Raw genomic sequence first — 15,437 nt, 5'->3', positions numbered from 1 at the left:
TGAGCGAGAGAGTGCGTGGGGAGAGAGACTACTCGCTCAGAGCAGATCATAAGAGAGTACATGAAGAGAGCGCGCGTTGAGCGTGTTCCGCTGCGGCAATGTGTGTGGGTTAGAAAGAGAAAGAACCACATGGCAATTGCGTCGCAGGCAATGATTGTCGTTTTTTCGATGGTTGACGGGTTGCAATGCAAACATATCGGAGTTCTAGTAGAAACCTGACATTTATTTGATTACCTGATTACTTATATATGTAGTATATTAGGTCTACAGCCACGTTATTGGCCACTGCATTTGTGTCTGTTGATATTCAGAGAAAAGTTTGCTTGCCAAGCAGAAACAAATGTCAGCTTCCGAACGGAAAAAAGAGTAAATAACAAAAGGTAATCTAGAGCAATCTCGTAGAGCTCGGAATAATCCAGCTTTTCTGTTGGGCGATGGTGTCTGTGTTCTGAGAATCGCTTTATTCGCATGCCGCAAGATATGAATCTGTATTCCGAATGACTTCAGAAGGGTAATCTAGCGGGTGCTTTAACTTTTTAGTGGCATCATAAACTCTTTAATCAAAATCCGCCAGCTTATTCGCGCCACGCACAAACGTTGTGCAACACAAGAGGGGCGTGTGGGTGCCACTCCCACTGTGGCAGGGTGGCACTGTGGGCGGGACAGTGAGGCAGGACTGTATGCCTTGCGCTCAATTGTATGCTACTTTTATTTGCACTGCACTCTGGGGCGTCCTGTCATCGCAACGTTCTCATGTCTGGGCGATGGGCTTTTGTTTCGCATTTAACTTCGTTTTGTGCTTTATTATTCCACTTGTCGCTCATTTAAATTACATTTATTACGGGGGAAAAGGTTTCGCCCTCGCATCCCACCTGTTTGCCCGAGTTTCCCAGGATTTTCCTGCCTTTTACTTGTCTGCATTGTCGTGGGGCCCCTGCGGCAATGACCGTCAATTAAATTCAAGTGTCAAAGGTGAGCCGGGACCGGGAAAACAAGTTGGACGGAAAGACCTACCTCAGCTTGCGATTGCGCTGTACGGAGATGATAACCAAGGCATTGCCGAGGACTGCGGCCAGGATAATTGACGAGAAGATGAATCCTTTGAGCAGCAGCACCGATAGATCCACCCAGCTCTCCTCCAACTGTCCCTCGCCCTGCTCGAGGATGCTGCTGATATTGGCTGTTATGTTTGCCCCAACTGTTGGGAACAGCTCAAACGGGGACTCGGAGGACCACAGGGCTCCAGTGCCAGTGACAGCTGCAGCGCCAGCCCCAGCTCCAGCTCCAACCGACGACGATGATATTGAGGCTGTCGATGTGGCTCTTAATGAAAGCGAAGTCAACGAGCCATCTACAAATTGCGATGTTGTAGGCAAACTCGTCGTCGTCGTTGTTGCAGACCCCGTGGAGGCCGTTAGTGTGGCCGTTGTTAGCAGAAGGTTGCCGCTACTCTTTGAGGCTGTGGCCGTTGTTGTGACCGTGGCATTAAAGACGGCGCTACCTGCCACGAATGTTGCAATCGATTTCGTGGGCCTGCTCGTTGCAGTTGCTGTTGCTGTTGCTGATGATGATGTTGCAGCTAATGTCATTGTCGTTCGACTGATGGCAGTGCTGCTGCTGCCGCTGCTGCTGCTGCTGGTGTTGAGGAAATCAGAAACTTTGGTCCTTGACATGTCGCTCATTTCGCGGTCACTTAACGCCCGGCACTCTGATTAAAACGTTGCTTATTAAAGTCCTTTCCATTGCTCTGAACATAATGATCTCCCGTCGTCGTGGCTGTGCCGCCAAGTTTATCTTTGACAAACTGTGCGCGTAATTTAAAACGCGAATAATTGCAATCTGCAATGCAAACCACGGGACCGGGAAGTTGGTCCTCATGCCCGACATCGCTCCGAGCCGGAGACCGGAGCTACAACGGGGCTCCACCACTCCATTGGCCAATCCTCACGGGGGCACCTCTTCCGGTACGTGTCTCTCTGTTTGAGTTGCTCGCAGAGCCTCGATTCAGCGCTCGAGCGCACAACAGTCGTCGCCGGGGAAACTGCAAATGAATAAATAAATTATTTATGAAATAATCGCAGAGCGTGAGGCTGTAAAACGGTGGGAAATTGCCAAAATGTAGCGACTGTTACAATGGGGAAATCTTTGTGTGCATACCGCATTCGGAGACCATAAACCCATTCCACGGCATATTGATATGCTCGGCAATTTGTCCAACTCAACACGGAACGAACTTCCATCTCCATCTCCATCTCCGTCGTCCGTCCCTGCCACATTAAAATAACAGAAATATATATTGCGTATACGCAGTGAGAGAGCTCTTGGCTTGCATTCTGTTTGAGAGGAAAGCCACGCATCTGCATATCTCCAGCGGAGGGGAGCCGGACGGAGAGACGGCTGCAGTGCTGTCGAGTGCTGACACTTGAGGGGAATAGCATACAGACGAGCTGTTGCCTTAAAGGCGGGATTAAAGCGGGGATTATGTGGGTGTGCAGCTTCGAAAGTTCTTTTTCGCTGGGTAGTTTTTGCGGCACTAAGTAAAGTGGAAACTCTCAAGCAAATCCCCTACAAGTGACTTCTCCTTAGTCTATCTGGTAATCCCTAAATGTATATTCCTGCAAGACAAAAGCCTGCTCTGACAGCACTTTATCCCGCTGACTCGATTTGGCTATAAAACAGCTACCACATCATCACAGATGACCGCAGACCCAGCCGGCTTACACTTGTGGCAGTACATTGAATTGAAGTTGAAATGTCCTTGGCAGTCGACATAAATCGCTTTTATCCAACTCTTGTAACAAATGGACGGGGGCTGCTGCTCTGGCTGTCCTTCAGCGTCTTGATTTCAATATTTTTAAGGATTTATAAGTGCTGTAAGACACACACACACACACACACACACAGCTAAACATACACAAGTATACTCGTATATGTATATCTATTACAGTAAATAGAGATTGATGGAGTGAGACAATGGCAGCCTTGCCGAGATTCTCAGACCCATTGCCGAGTCCTCGCTGCTCGTTACATTGTCCTTCGGCTGTCAGCTTGGCTTGTTTGCCGGGTCCGGCCAGGGACTGCCAGGACTGTTCCACTGCCAAGATTGGCAACTAAATGTTTTAATACTTGGATTTTCGAGGGGGATAAAAACCACACCATTGTCGTGGCCCACTTTGGTGGCTTATAAATTTCATGCGCCATTATTTATTGGTTGCCCGACTGGCAGAGTCCTTCCCTCCCACTCTCCCACTCTCCCACTCTGCTTAGCTTAATTATTTCCCTGGCACTGGGCGAGTGCTGGACTTGACGGAAACTCCATAAAGCCGTTGCCCTTCCGGCACTCGAGTTCCGCCTAAGCGCTTGAATGTCAACAGAGCCTGCTCCGTGGGTCAACAGAAAGTGCGCAAGGACCAGGCCTTGGACCGATATCGGCCGGTGCTGATGCGGATGCGGATGCGGGCGTGTGGGCGGGTGCAAAGTGCAAACTTCAAAGCGGCGCTTACGGGACACAACTAATTCAATTAAATCCCTTCGCCGGAACTCGGCCAGGCCCCGGCCGAACGACACCCAGCCTCCAACGGGTGCTGCTCGAAGGCTGTTGAAGGGCATTAGCAGTCCCGTCACTTGGCGACTTAGCGCCGGAGCATTAGCCAACTGATAAAGCGCACCAGGGCAACTAATTGAACCAGTGGCAAATTCGCAGAGCAAACATTAATGCCACAAACTTATTGAATCGCATCCATCGGTATCTCTGGCCTTGGCTTTGGCTGCGGCAAATGGGGCCAAGGTGTGCAGAGTGCACTTATCAATAGGAATTAGTCCCATTAGTTACTGTTTGACAGGTGTTAAGGCAACTGTGAATGTGCTAGTGCTATTTATTAGAAATTCCAGACAATTTATGAGGAATTCTAAATAAACCTGCCATTATAGAAGGTACTCTTTGAGGACTAGGGGTATATTTGTATTAATCAAGGAAGCATATCTACTATATTCCTATTCTGGTTAGTCTTCTATTGGACCCTCTAATTCTCCATCGTTTTATCGAAAATAAGTATCTTTTCTTTTATAATCTCTCATGTGGGACTCTTTGATAGGAGCTTGTGGGCTTTTGTAGATTATTTTTAGCTGATTTTCCAAATAAACAAAGCCGATTGAGAGGTATCCCATGGACTAAACGTTACGTTCAGAGTATTTGTTTCTTTTTAACAGAAATATTTTAAGCCCTGGACAAATAGATAAATCCTTCAGAGCTGTGGCAGGGGGGAAAGCTGCTGCTCCACATTGAGTTACTAAATAAATAAATGCCAGCTCTGGGGTCAGCGTTTGGGTTGGTGGTTCTGGGGGTCTCGGGGTCTCGGGTTCGGGTCGTGTTTGTGTAAATTAGTGGCGAAAATAAACACTCGGGCAGCAGCTTTTCAGTCTCCGGAATGGGATGTTGCAACTGTTGCAAATACAGCAGTGGCAACAGCAGTTTCAGCTCCAAGGAAAACCGACTCTGATGGATTGTCGAGGTCTGAGCTGGGGCAGTGGTGTGTTAATTGAAAATACTCGTGATTTGCAGCCCTCTGACGGATGGCAGGACAATGAAAGATCTCTCTCGTTCGAAACCCTGTGAAGCATGCAGAATGCAAAGGTTCCAGGGCTTATGCCAGCCAGATTCCCGTGTTGACCAATTGATTTGACAATCGACAATCAAAGTTTTCGAATCAGATCGAAAATGCCTGCTGACAGGCGGCAGGACGACGACGGAAAACTTTTGCCTTCGGGCCGGGCCGTGTCTTTTTTCGTGTTAGGAGTGAGCCGGCTGCCGGTTGTCAGCCAAGGTGCGCAGCTGTTTGCCCAACAAATTGAACCTAATGCGGCTCAGAAAATGGCATTTAAATAAGCCAGCAGTGGGCCAACGCCCACGCCAACAAGCAAGCCTTTCCCCCCCCACAGCCACAGCCAGCGACAAACAAGCCTCAAGCTGGGATACAATGTGAAGACAACTGTCAACATTTAAACAAGATTGATCGATTGGCAGCGGCATTCGCATTGACGTGTCTGCAGGGGCGTTGGTGCTGGCATTAATACCCCGGCTATTTGGGGCGTGGCAGGTTTTTCACGCGCTTTGATTTGCATAAAGCAGGAGGTTGTCCCCGCACTCGTACACTGGGAATGCCAGTGTAAACCGTTCTGAGCTCCACTGTTCCCGGCTCTCGCTCTCTCCGTGCTCTCCGTGCTCTCCTCTCTGTGTAGGACAAATTGTTGGCACTTCCGTTCGGGATTTAACGCTTATTTGCCCCGCTGACCAGCGGGCAGTAGTCCTCTCCGACCGCCTGTTGCTGCGGGCATTAGAGCGTGCATAACAAATCATTTAGCGACTGTCATTCAAGGGCCTAATCATGCTCGCATGGGGCCCAGCGCACGGGGCTATAAAAATTGCGAATCGCCTCGGGACTGCCATCAGTTGTCCTGCAACGCGGTCCAAGAGAGTTGTTATCGCCAGCTCCGCCGTCGCCTGTGTCCTCGTAAAAGGCAAAAACAGAACGCTTAACGGACCCCGAGTTTGTGCCCCGAGTTCGTGCCGGAGTCTGTGTGCCAGAGCCAGTTATGTGTAGACCGAGTTATGGCAGTTTGCTGCTTATCGCGGCATCCTGCTACGTCCTCGTCTCCAGCCAGGCCAAGGCCCTGCAGGTGAGTGCGCGGGGCGGGCCGCTTGCCGAACAAGCGCCACTTAATTAGTTTTATTTGCCCGGGCACAAGTGCACAAGCGTTACGCGTTAAGCTGCTCTCTTCCTCGCTGTCCCTGAGACACTGCACCCTGCACCCTGCACCGCACAAGGTCGGGCGGAAATTTGGTAAAACTATTCGTAACTTCAGCAGCAGTAATGCCATTGAAATTCTGAGTTCTGGTGCAACTCGAGCTTCAATTTCCTTTCTGTCGTCTGCATCTGTGGTAGCATCTTTTTCGGAAAAGGAAATCGATTCCAGTTCCAGTTCTATTTGAAAGTTAAACGCGGTCAGAGTTCCCCGTCGTATACGTAATTTATTCTGTCCATGAATATTGATAACCGAATTAATGCCCGGTACTTGGAGAATGTTTTATTCTATAAAGAATAGTGGACCAAAGCAGGAAAATGCTGATGGAAAGGGGAAGAGAGGACTCAGGACCCTCTTAGTTGTATCAAATACAACATTAGGTGGGACTTCACCTTCACCGCCAAATATTACTCTCAGTATTCCCATAGACAGAAATAAGGATAGTACAATATTTGTGTGCATATTTCAAATGTGAATAGCTCAGTTCTTCAAGCAAGTCCGAGGTGATTTTCGCAACACCAAAGAGTGTTCCTGCCAGTGCCAGAGGTCACGGAAAGCATTTGACATAAATAAATTGTGTTCCGGCGAATATTCCATGAATATTTTATCGAATACATAATTCCCTAACGAACTTAATATTGAAACAAAACAAGAAAGAGCGCCCCGACTAGTAGATGCCCTGTACTCGGTGAAGGTCGTTGCATCGAAGAGCACGGCCGCTTTTCGATTGTTTCGGGTTTCGAGAACACACCTCAGCCGTACGGAAAATGTGAAGAAATCGTCCCCCTTCAGGCCCACACATACACGCACACAGATACTCGAACTGAGTAAGCGTTTATGGGTGAAGTGCGATTTACAAGCCGATTTAAGGTGTTGGCATTTCAATCTACATTGAGTTGTCTAATCAAGCGGCACACACTGCTGCCAGCCTGCCGCCGGGCTGTAAATTGAAACAATAAAGTGCTTGACTCGCACACTTACGCACTTACGCACTCCTGCACTCACACTCTCAGCCGCACTTTCAGACCTTGGTTGTGTGTGTGTGTGTGTGTGCAGCGCACGTAGGGGCATAAATAGGCAGCATAAAAATAACTTAACACGTGTCGACAGTTTGAAAGGTTCTCCTGTTCGCCTGGGCCCCAAAAACCTCCAAGGAAATATCTCAAATATTTTTCCTTTTCTTTTCTTATGTGCGTGCCGCATTTTCTCTGTTCTGCTCTGTTCTCTTCTGTTCTGTTCTTTGCCGCGTGGCACTTTATTTGTGCAGGGCGCAAACAAACTGGATTTGGCAAATCACATCAGCGCAGGCCCTGCCAGAGGATCGTCGGCGGGAGGCGGGGCCGATGCGGTGCGAGCTGCGATGACGGAAGCGCGCCATAAGCGGGCCATGGGCGAGTACAAAGAGCTGACTGACATCATTGACGAGCTGGAGGAGAACAGTTTGTCGCAAAAGGCTGCGGCCGTGGCTCCGCTGCCGCCACAGGCACAGGAGTTCGACTTGGATAGCATGCCGCCTTTGACCTACTACCTGCTGCTGCAGAAGCTGCGACAGTGTAAGTGTAACGCTGTGGCACACGCTGCGTATACGCAACGGAGCGCTGCTCTAATTGGTGCCCCAAACACGTTCATCATCTCGATTATTTTGGCATTTTTTCTAAATCCTTTTTCGCTTTCGCTTCTGGTTTTGCTTTGCCTTTGCCTTTGCCTTTTCCTTGACAGTGCAGAGCAATGGCGAGCCCGCTTTTCGCGTGCGCACGCCACGCCTTGGACGCAGCATTGACTTCCAGCAGCTCCTGGACGCCGGGGGGGCCAGCGGGGAGGCGGCTGGCGGCCAGTTCATGTCGCGCATGATGAAGAAATCGGTGCCGTTCAAGCCGCGCCTGGGCAAACGTGCTCAAGTATGCGGCAGTGCTGGCAGCGGCGGCGATTGAGTCACGACAAGGACACAAGGACACAGAGCAGCACGGAAACGACAAACGAGGACGATACCCAGGACAAGGTTGAGGCCAGCCCGCGTGGCCTCATAAGCTTACTTAACCCACATCATAGCCAGCCGAATTCGAGGCAAAGTGACGCGACGCAACGCGCCGCATACACAGCGCCAATACCCCCACATATGCATACCAAATAGGCACTACGCGAGAAACTAATGATGTACATACAACATATAGTATACCTACATATATATCTATATATACTGCTCGTACGAACTATGTATTTAATAATTTAATTTAAATAAATTGCAGCCCCCAAAAAATGTTGTTGTTTATCCGCGATCCGGGCCGCATTTGCATCCCAAATGAGCCCGAGTGGCGGTTGCACAAACACCAAACACCAAACAATTAAATAAACTGAACAATTTCATTTGCCGGGCCGCCGCATCGGGACAGAGGCTGACCTCTGGCGTATGTTTTCCTGCTTTCATTAAGTATTCGAGTATATGTGCGAGTGTGTGGGAAAATTAATGAAAATTTCATAACCAATGATAGAATGTGTAAATTGGAAAAGTGTAGCAGCTGGGGCCGCTTCCTCTTCCCCTTCCGTTGCCGTTGCCGTTGCCACTGGCACTGCCTCTGCCTCTGCCTCTGCAATTGCCCCTGCCACTTCCTCTGCCACTGCGGTGGCAGCATCCTGCATAACCGATAGCTGTAGTTGGCCCGATAAAGTCTCTCTTTCCGAACCAAACCATGCCGCCCATAAACGCCTGCCCCCCTGCCCCTGCCACTGCCCCTGCCCCACTTCTGGGAAACCAAAAGCTTTTGGCTTTTTTCGGCCTGATGAAGCATAAAATGTTTTGCACCACTTGCATCGAATGCTTTCCACACCGAATATTTGCCACGGATTGCATTTTATGTGGGTGCCGCCGCGTGACAATAGATACTCGTACTTTTACAAATACCAGCAGCAGCATATCGGAAAAAAAAACCAACATTATCAAGCAGCTGCAGTTTTCAATTTCCATTGAAAACCGTTTTATTGGGTATCAACTCCCTTACAAGGACTATCTCCACTCGATGGCACTGCGCGTAATTGGAAAACTGTTCAAACTATTGAACCAAATTGAATCAAATTAATTAATGTTTTATTGTGAACTTGACAATTGCGGGATATGTATGTTCTTTTCATGACCGGCTTAATTATGGCATTATTAACATCGTATTGTGCACATTATTTGTTCTTTTTTTGGGAACAATACAAATGTTATTCTTGCAATTAAATAAATGGTTATTGAATCTTGACAGGCCGTAATCTAGTGGTGTTTTTGTTGATTTACAGAACTATACTATATGCCCGATATTATGTCCTTTTCGAGTAGCCTTTAATTACAATTTTGTGCTTAAAACCGATTTATAATTCACTTCGAAGTGGTTCTCCGTTCTAGAGAGACGTGGCTGTGGTCTGCCATGGACCATGATGTTTCGCATTCAAATGAACATTCAGACAGCACAGACATCACCATCCTTTTGCAATTATTTCCACTCATTCGAATGTAACTGATTCTGGCCATTGTTCGAAGCATAATAATGTCTGAAAAAGGCAAATGCAAACTAATATTGTATATGTGGTGTAACTGCCAGGATTTATTTCCCGCCATTCGTGAAATTCTGTGGAAATGTAAAGCGAAACAATGAGATGGAGGGCAGCAGTTCCCACATTGTTGCAGGAATTAAAATCAAATGAAATCAAATGAAATAGACGACTCATTTCGTTGCCATTTCCACTTTGAAATGTATCTGACGCAGCTGTTTTGGGGCCGCTGTTGCTGAAGTTTTGGCAACTCATTAGGAGGCCGGCACATGCCAATTAGTTGGCTTAACCAGCCATGCTTCGGGCTCTTTGCCCCCAATTATTGACCCCAATTGGTGCCCAAAATGTTGGGACTTAACCATTTTAGGCGTAGCGTCTCCTCCCTCCAGCAACGGTTCATGCATCACGTAGCGGTCTGTCTGGGGGGCACCTAAGCGGGGGATATATATCCGCCAGAATCGTGCTTAAATTGCGATAATGGGCTCACCGGCCTCAGGCCTCCATCTCTCCATTTCTATTTCCCCTCAAAGAGATATTGAAACATTATAACTGCAAAATGGTAATAAATTTCCCTCCGCCTCCTGGGGAAATGAAGAAGAAGAAAAAAACGAGCAAGTAGAGAGGAAAAGTCGCGAGGCAGACACGCACATCGAGGACCGCTTGGAGTCGGGTTCGGAGCTGGGATTGGGGCCGACTCTGGGGCACGGCTTTGGGAACTTTGCATGACAGCGGGCGTAGATTTACCGTTGGGTCGCTGCGTAAGGTTAAACTACCTTAACATCAGCTGGCACTGTGTCGGCTTCCTGTCTACGTGAGCTCCGCTGCTCCTGCTGCTCCTCCTACATCCTGTCGTATCTCTCGCACACACACACACACACACAGACACAGGAATGATAAGTTTATTGTGCATAAGTATCTGCCGTGTGTGCGTGGAGAGTGGAAAAATCACTTTGCCTGATTAAATGACGCCATTCCGGCTGAAACATTCATTTGCCTGGCAGTCTGTCTGGCTGGTGGCTCACCTTGGCCAAAACTGATCCCCGGCCATTACGGTGAATTGTTAAAAATGTCTGCTAATATGGCGGACGTCTCAGCGTCTCAGCGTCTCCGCGTCTCGGCTCTGCAGACCTTATTTATTGGGCCCCAACCAACTGATTCAAATTGATGGCCCTCCGTCCGCCCGTTCTGCGGTCTTTGGCACTCACTTAATCAAATTTCAGCCAAGCCGAAAAAGGCTTCGAGTCGGCTTTGTGTGAGAGCCACAGGAGCGTGCAAGATTATTCGTGTGCCCGGCACTCCGTTTGCGGCCACTTTGATGTCGAGTCCACCTGCATAATGGCTGCTGTGGCCTTATCGCCGCTCCAGCATCAAAAATTAATTAGGATTCATCCCCGGAAGCAGTCCTTCCACCTGTCGAACTGATTGATAAGATGTCATTACTGATTTACCCGACTGACAGACCGACTGACTGACTGACTGGCTGTCGGACTTCACTTGAGATTTGGTTTCTTAGGAACGAGATTGAAGGGACAGGCTCGACAGGCAATTAGTTCCTACTCCAAAGTTTTATCGGGAAAAACTTATATTTTAGGAAACTCATCAACGAAAAAAACCCATACAAATCCGAATGGGAATTTAAAACTCTGCGAACTTATACCATTTGTACTGGTAGAATAATCTGAAAACAAAACAAAAACATTTATGGGCTTTCGAAAATCTGAATGAAGCCCCCAACAATTTTCCAACAATATTAAAATGAGTTTGGGATAATATTTTTGCTACTTCAAGACTCTTAAAGTCCGAAACTCTGACCCCCGGCAGCAACAAAAAAAAGTACGAAAAACAAAGCAAAAAATCGAAGCAATCCCCGGGCTCTGTTGAAGCGTTGGTAAGAGGGAAAACACCCGAAAAGCCTTTGGCCATAAATCCGGTGACGGACAGGTGGGCGAGTCCTTCAACAGTTTCTGTGGAAGCCCAAGCTGAAACTTTTTCACTGCTGGCTGCATTTCCATGTGGCTGTTGGTGCAATTTCTGCTGCCGTTGCCGTTGCCGTTGCATGGTCTGGCTTGGCATCCGATGAATTTAGCAAATTGCAAATGCAGCAGCCGCATTATCGCACACAGATACGCCCGCCCCGCCGCACGTGTATGGGGAAATGTGCAGCCAACACAATGTTTCTGCTTCTGCTGCTGCTGCTGCTGCTGCCATTCAGGTCTTCCGACGACAGCGAGGTCACGGCGGGCACAAAGGCGAACGACAACCAATCGAAAATCGAATTTTTGGCAATACACGTCAGGGTCCCCCAATGGCAATGGCAATGGCAGTGGCAGTGGCAGTAGCAATGGCTAAAGCAACAGCAACAGCAATGGCAATGGCACTGACATTGGCATTTGAAAATCTCAGTCGCTGCCGTCCGTCCCTCAGTCCATCCTCCAGGCATGCCATGTTTGAGCTGCTGTGCTGTGCTGCTGCTGTGTCAGGGCGCAACACTTTGTTCTGTTGATTTTTATTTAATATGCGAATGACTCTGCATTTTCCTGGCAGGATCCCCAACCAATCTACGGCCACACGCATGCCAGAGCTGTTGCTCTACCCAGTCCTGGCCCATTGCCCATCGGACTCGACCTGGGTCATCATTCATCAATTTGGCTATGACATTCGGGCTGATGTGGCAAATTTGCCGCCACTCTGACTCTGACTTTGACTCCGGCAGTGCCCCTGGCCCTGGCTCTCGCTTTCGCTCTCGCAGTGGCTGTGGCCCTGGCCTGAGCATTCGTTTAATTACTGTCAATTAGACAAACATTGTGCGGTCCTAGATGGAGATAGAAGCTTGTATATAATCAAATTACATGCCACATCGGTATTGGCAGGGAAAACGTGAATAGTGCCGCGCCAGCAATCGGATAATAGGACTGGAGTCCGCACGTCCCTCGGCCAATCTCAGTGGCTGGCGCCGGCCAGTCACCAGGCCTCGGTGCCCTTGAGGAGAGACCGCGCAAGGATATCGCTTTCAATTACTATAGTTTACCCGGCTGCCATCCTGGCGTGACTTTTCCTGCCGTGCTGCCAACTAACTGACAGACAGAAGCCGACGGGCAGCAGGCGGGTAGCAGGGCAGCAGGCGATTGGGTTATAAATATTTGTTCGATTTCATTCTCCTTTTCCGCTCGCTTCTGCCGCGGAAATCAGATTCGTGCAACGCTGCTGATTCATATAAATACAAATCAAATGTGGCCCGACGTCGAGCCTCCTGGTGGCCATTAATTGTATCGTGAATTCGTGTATCGCGCATCGTGTGCTGCTACCCATTGTTAGAATACCGCAAAGGTGTATGGAATGGGTGCGAATGTATGTAGCAGGCAGCGATATAGGAGTACCTGGGTGTTCGGGGCTGATAAATGCTGGATAATATATATCTGGCGATCATCCTAATTGCGTGAATAGTAAATATCAGCAAAAAGAAACGTATCTGCTAGTGTTTGAGGCATTTATGTAGGTATCCCACAGTCGTCGAACTATTTTTTGGTGGGGAATCCTGTTCCCCCCTGGGAGTGCTGGCATGCCAAGCACGTTGGACGGGGGGTGGGGCCGGAAGGTAATGAAAGAATTTAATGCAGGAGCACGCAAAGCGGGAATTGGCCGAGGTGCCGTGTTTGCCCTAGAGCTTGACTAATGAATTAAAGGAATAAATACTTTAAGTCCCCAGTTGGCAGCGAATTTCATTTCACTTCGTGCCGCAGATTCACGCCCTGCTACTAGCCGGGCTCAAATGCAGTCACTAAATACATAGTTGTCCGGCCATTGAAGGGATAAGTGACTGCTTTTGAAATGTCAGCTTCAATCGTGGCCAATGATGAATTGAACAGTCCATGAATAAATAATTCTTGCGGAAAGCGCAGTGTGCCAGCACGGCCCTTGGCCGGATCGCGTGACAATGCTTCTGTGGGTGGTGCTGTGTGGCATTGACCTTCTCCGTTGAGGGTCGGCTAGCAGCAGGAATTATTGATGAATGGGCTCTCCCCGGCAATCAAACCTGGTTAACGGACACTCACAATTAGCTTTCCATTACAGGTGCATAGGCCACAAGGTCCACCTGTGCGTATGCGCAATTTGACAGCAGGCCAAAAATAAAAATCAAATTAGAAAATATAATTATGGAGAACTAATAAACGCACTGACAACAGCAGATTGTCGGCTGAATTGCTTTGGGACGGTAATTAGCTTTTTAGTTGATTTCGTGCTGGTTTTGGTTTGCTTTTTTTGTTCATCCCCGCGTCGCGACGCGTCGCCGGGGCATGCCACTTATGATGTAATTATGACGCTGGCCGTATGCAAATGAACATTGAAAGCGCTGGCTGCCACGCTCTGGGGTCATTTTCTGACTTTTAATTGCTCTTGTGCGAGTCGATAGCCCACTGTGTACACTCACTCCCACTCCCACGTCCACTCTCCCACTCTCCCTCTCCCGCTCCCCCTGTGTCTGTGCGAGTGTGGCGCATGTGTGCGTGTGGTTGGGGGGCAAGCATTATGACCACTACGGTTGGCCACTTTCGGTTGCATATTGACAGCTGAGAGATGCGATCGCCGCAGGACAGGCGGCCTGGCCTGGCCTGTTGGCCTGTTGGCCGAAGCGCTTAAAGTCTCAGGCTTTAAATTCCCGGATAATTACACGGAACTCCGCTCCTTTCGCGGACACACTTTCGCGCTGAACTTAATGAGAAAATTTACGAAACATTTGAGCACAATTACCAAGCAATTCAAAGTTAAATGAACTGTCTCTGATGTTTCATTTTCCCCATTTAATTTTTCTCTGGCGCTTTGTCAAATTATTTATAAGGCCAAAGCAAAGAGCGAAATACAAAGTGAGAGAAAAAGGCAGCAGAAATTACGAATAAATAAACAGCAAACGAAAGCTAACAGGATTACCGTGATTATGTTTCAATGTTTATATTTGATCTATATGTATATATAATTATTATAAAAAAGATGCCTTCATGAGCTGCTGAATGTTTGCCAAGTCGGGAGAAAGTTTATAATCGGCCCCCACTCCTGCTATGATAAAAAATATTTAAAAAATCTCCCACGACTTCCAGTTATCCATTAATTGGGAATTACTAATTAGGGAAAACTATCTGAGCACCGAATTCTGCTCCAATCAAACTTCAAGTTTTTCATTTTTACCAACTTTATGTAGAGTTATTATCAGTGTCGCTAATTGCCAATAAATTAAGCAGGTCTGTGGGAGTTCTTTTCGAAAATTAATAGTTTTGGGAAGCTGTCCAAATATTTTTCTTGAAAGGATATCCTATCTGCTGCTGTAGCGTTAATTTCCAAACTTCCTCAAGAAAACTTTGCCCTTTGTTCTTGTAAAAGAAATATTAGTTTGAGCTGCAATAAATCTTTTGTATAGGGATATAGGATATATTAATCTGTATTAATAGTTCGATTATAGAAGGATAATATAAAGCGAGTCTACATATATAAGCATAGGCTATAGAAAGATGGACAAATTATCTTGTAAAATAATTGATGTATTTTACTTGAAACCCTTTATGAACTTCGGAAGTAGAGTACAATTTCCCCGGCGCATAATTTATATTATTTTGACGTAAAAAATGTTTTTAGGCTTAGGATCTACGCTTTTGCTTATCAAAAGAAAAGAAACTTTTCGGCTCCCAATTTGTTTTTCATATCTTCATGAAACATGTAGAATAGTTGTCGTACCTCCGACAACATAAGTATATGCATAAATAGATGTAGAGGCGGAGCGGGGCAAGTGGCTTTTGGGGCAAGTGGCTTCTGGGGCAAGTGGCTATGGGGCTAGTTTTCATTGCTGGCACTTGATGGCAGCTTTATTGATTTGTTGTTGCAAACTTTTCCTCTCACATGCCCCGAATTTATGGCCCCACAGTAGCAAAACAATAGGAGCCGCAGCCACAGCCACAGCCAGAGCCAGAGCCAGAGCCATAGGGACTGCCATGCGGGACCCTGAAAGCGCCGGCAAAAATTTGCATGCCATCCACCAGCACGGAGAAAGCCGCTTTTCTTGTTGTTGTTCCTGCCGGTGGTGTTGTTTGCTTTATATTTCTTATTTTTTGTATTCCGTA

General features: G+C 47.7%; 2 protein-coding genes across 2 annotated transcripts in view; one reads left to right on the top strand and one right to left on the bottom strand.

Moving 5' to 3' along the window:
• Positions 1 to 15,437, bottom strand: part of LOC6594945 (octopamine receptor beta-3R) — a 36,057-nt gene that overhangs the window by 9,483 nt on the left and 11,137 nt on the right. The window contains exon 2 of the mRNA XM_026995480.1: positions 1,015 to 2,041. Within this exon, the coding sequence (XP_026851281.1) occupies positions 1,015 to 1,682 (668 nt within the window). The 5' untranslated portion in view covers positions 1,683 to 2,041. The remainder of the gene's footprint in view (positions 1 to 1,014; positions 2,042 to 15,437) is intronic.
• LOC6594946 (protein hugin) lies at positions 5,460 to 8,007 on the top strand. The gene is made up of 3 exons (XM_026995341.1): positions 5,460 to 5,676; positions 7,070 to 7,355; positions 7,522 to 8,007. Exons 1-3 carry the CDS (start codon positions 5,593 to 5,595, stop codon positions 7,731 to 7,733), a joined length of 582 nt encoding a protein of 193 aa, XP_026851142.1. The 5' UTR covers positions 5,460 to 5,592; the 3' UTR covers positions 7,734 to 8,007.

Source organism: Drosophila persimilis, unplaced genomic scaffold (assembly GCF_003286085.1).
Source record: "Drosophila persimilis strain 14011-0111.01,24,50 unplaced genomic scaffold, DperRS2 tig00000000-arrow-pilon, whole genome shotgun sequence".
NCBI lineage: Eukaryota > Metazoa > Arthropoda > Insecta > Diptera > Drosophilidae > Drosophila > Drosophila persimilis.
The sequence above is the reverse complement of the archived record's forward strand: the minus strand, read 5'-3'. Positions and strand labels throughout refer to the sequence as shown.

Coding starts and splice junctions, on each gene's coding strand:
- LOC6594946 (XM_026995341.1), top strand. CDS start 5,593: ATGTGTAGACCGAGTTATGGCAGTTTGCTGCTTATCGCGGCATCCTGC. Junction 5,677..7,069: donor GCCAGGCCAAGGCCCTGCAG/GTGAGTGCGCGG, acceptor TTATTTGTGCAG/GGCGCAAACAAACTGGATTT. Junction 7,356..7,521: donor GCTGCAGAAGCTGCGACAGT/GTAAGTGTAACG, acceptor TTTCCTTGACAG/TGCAGAGCAATGGCGAGCCC.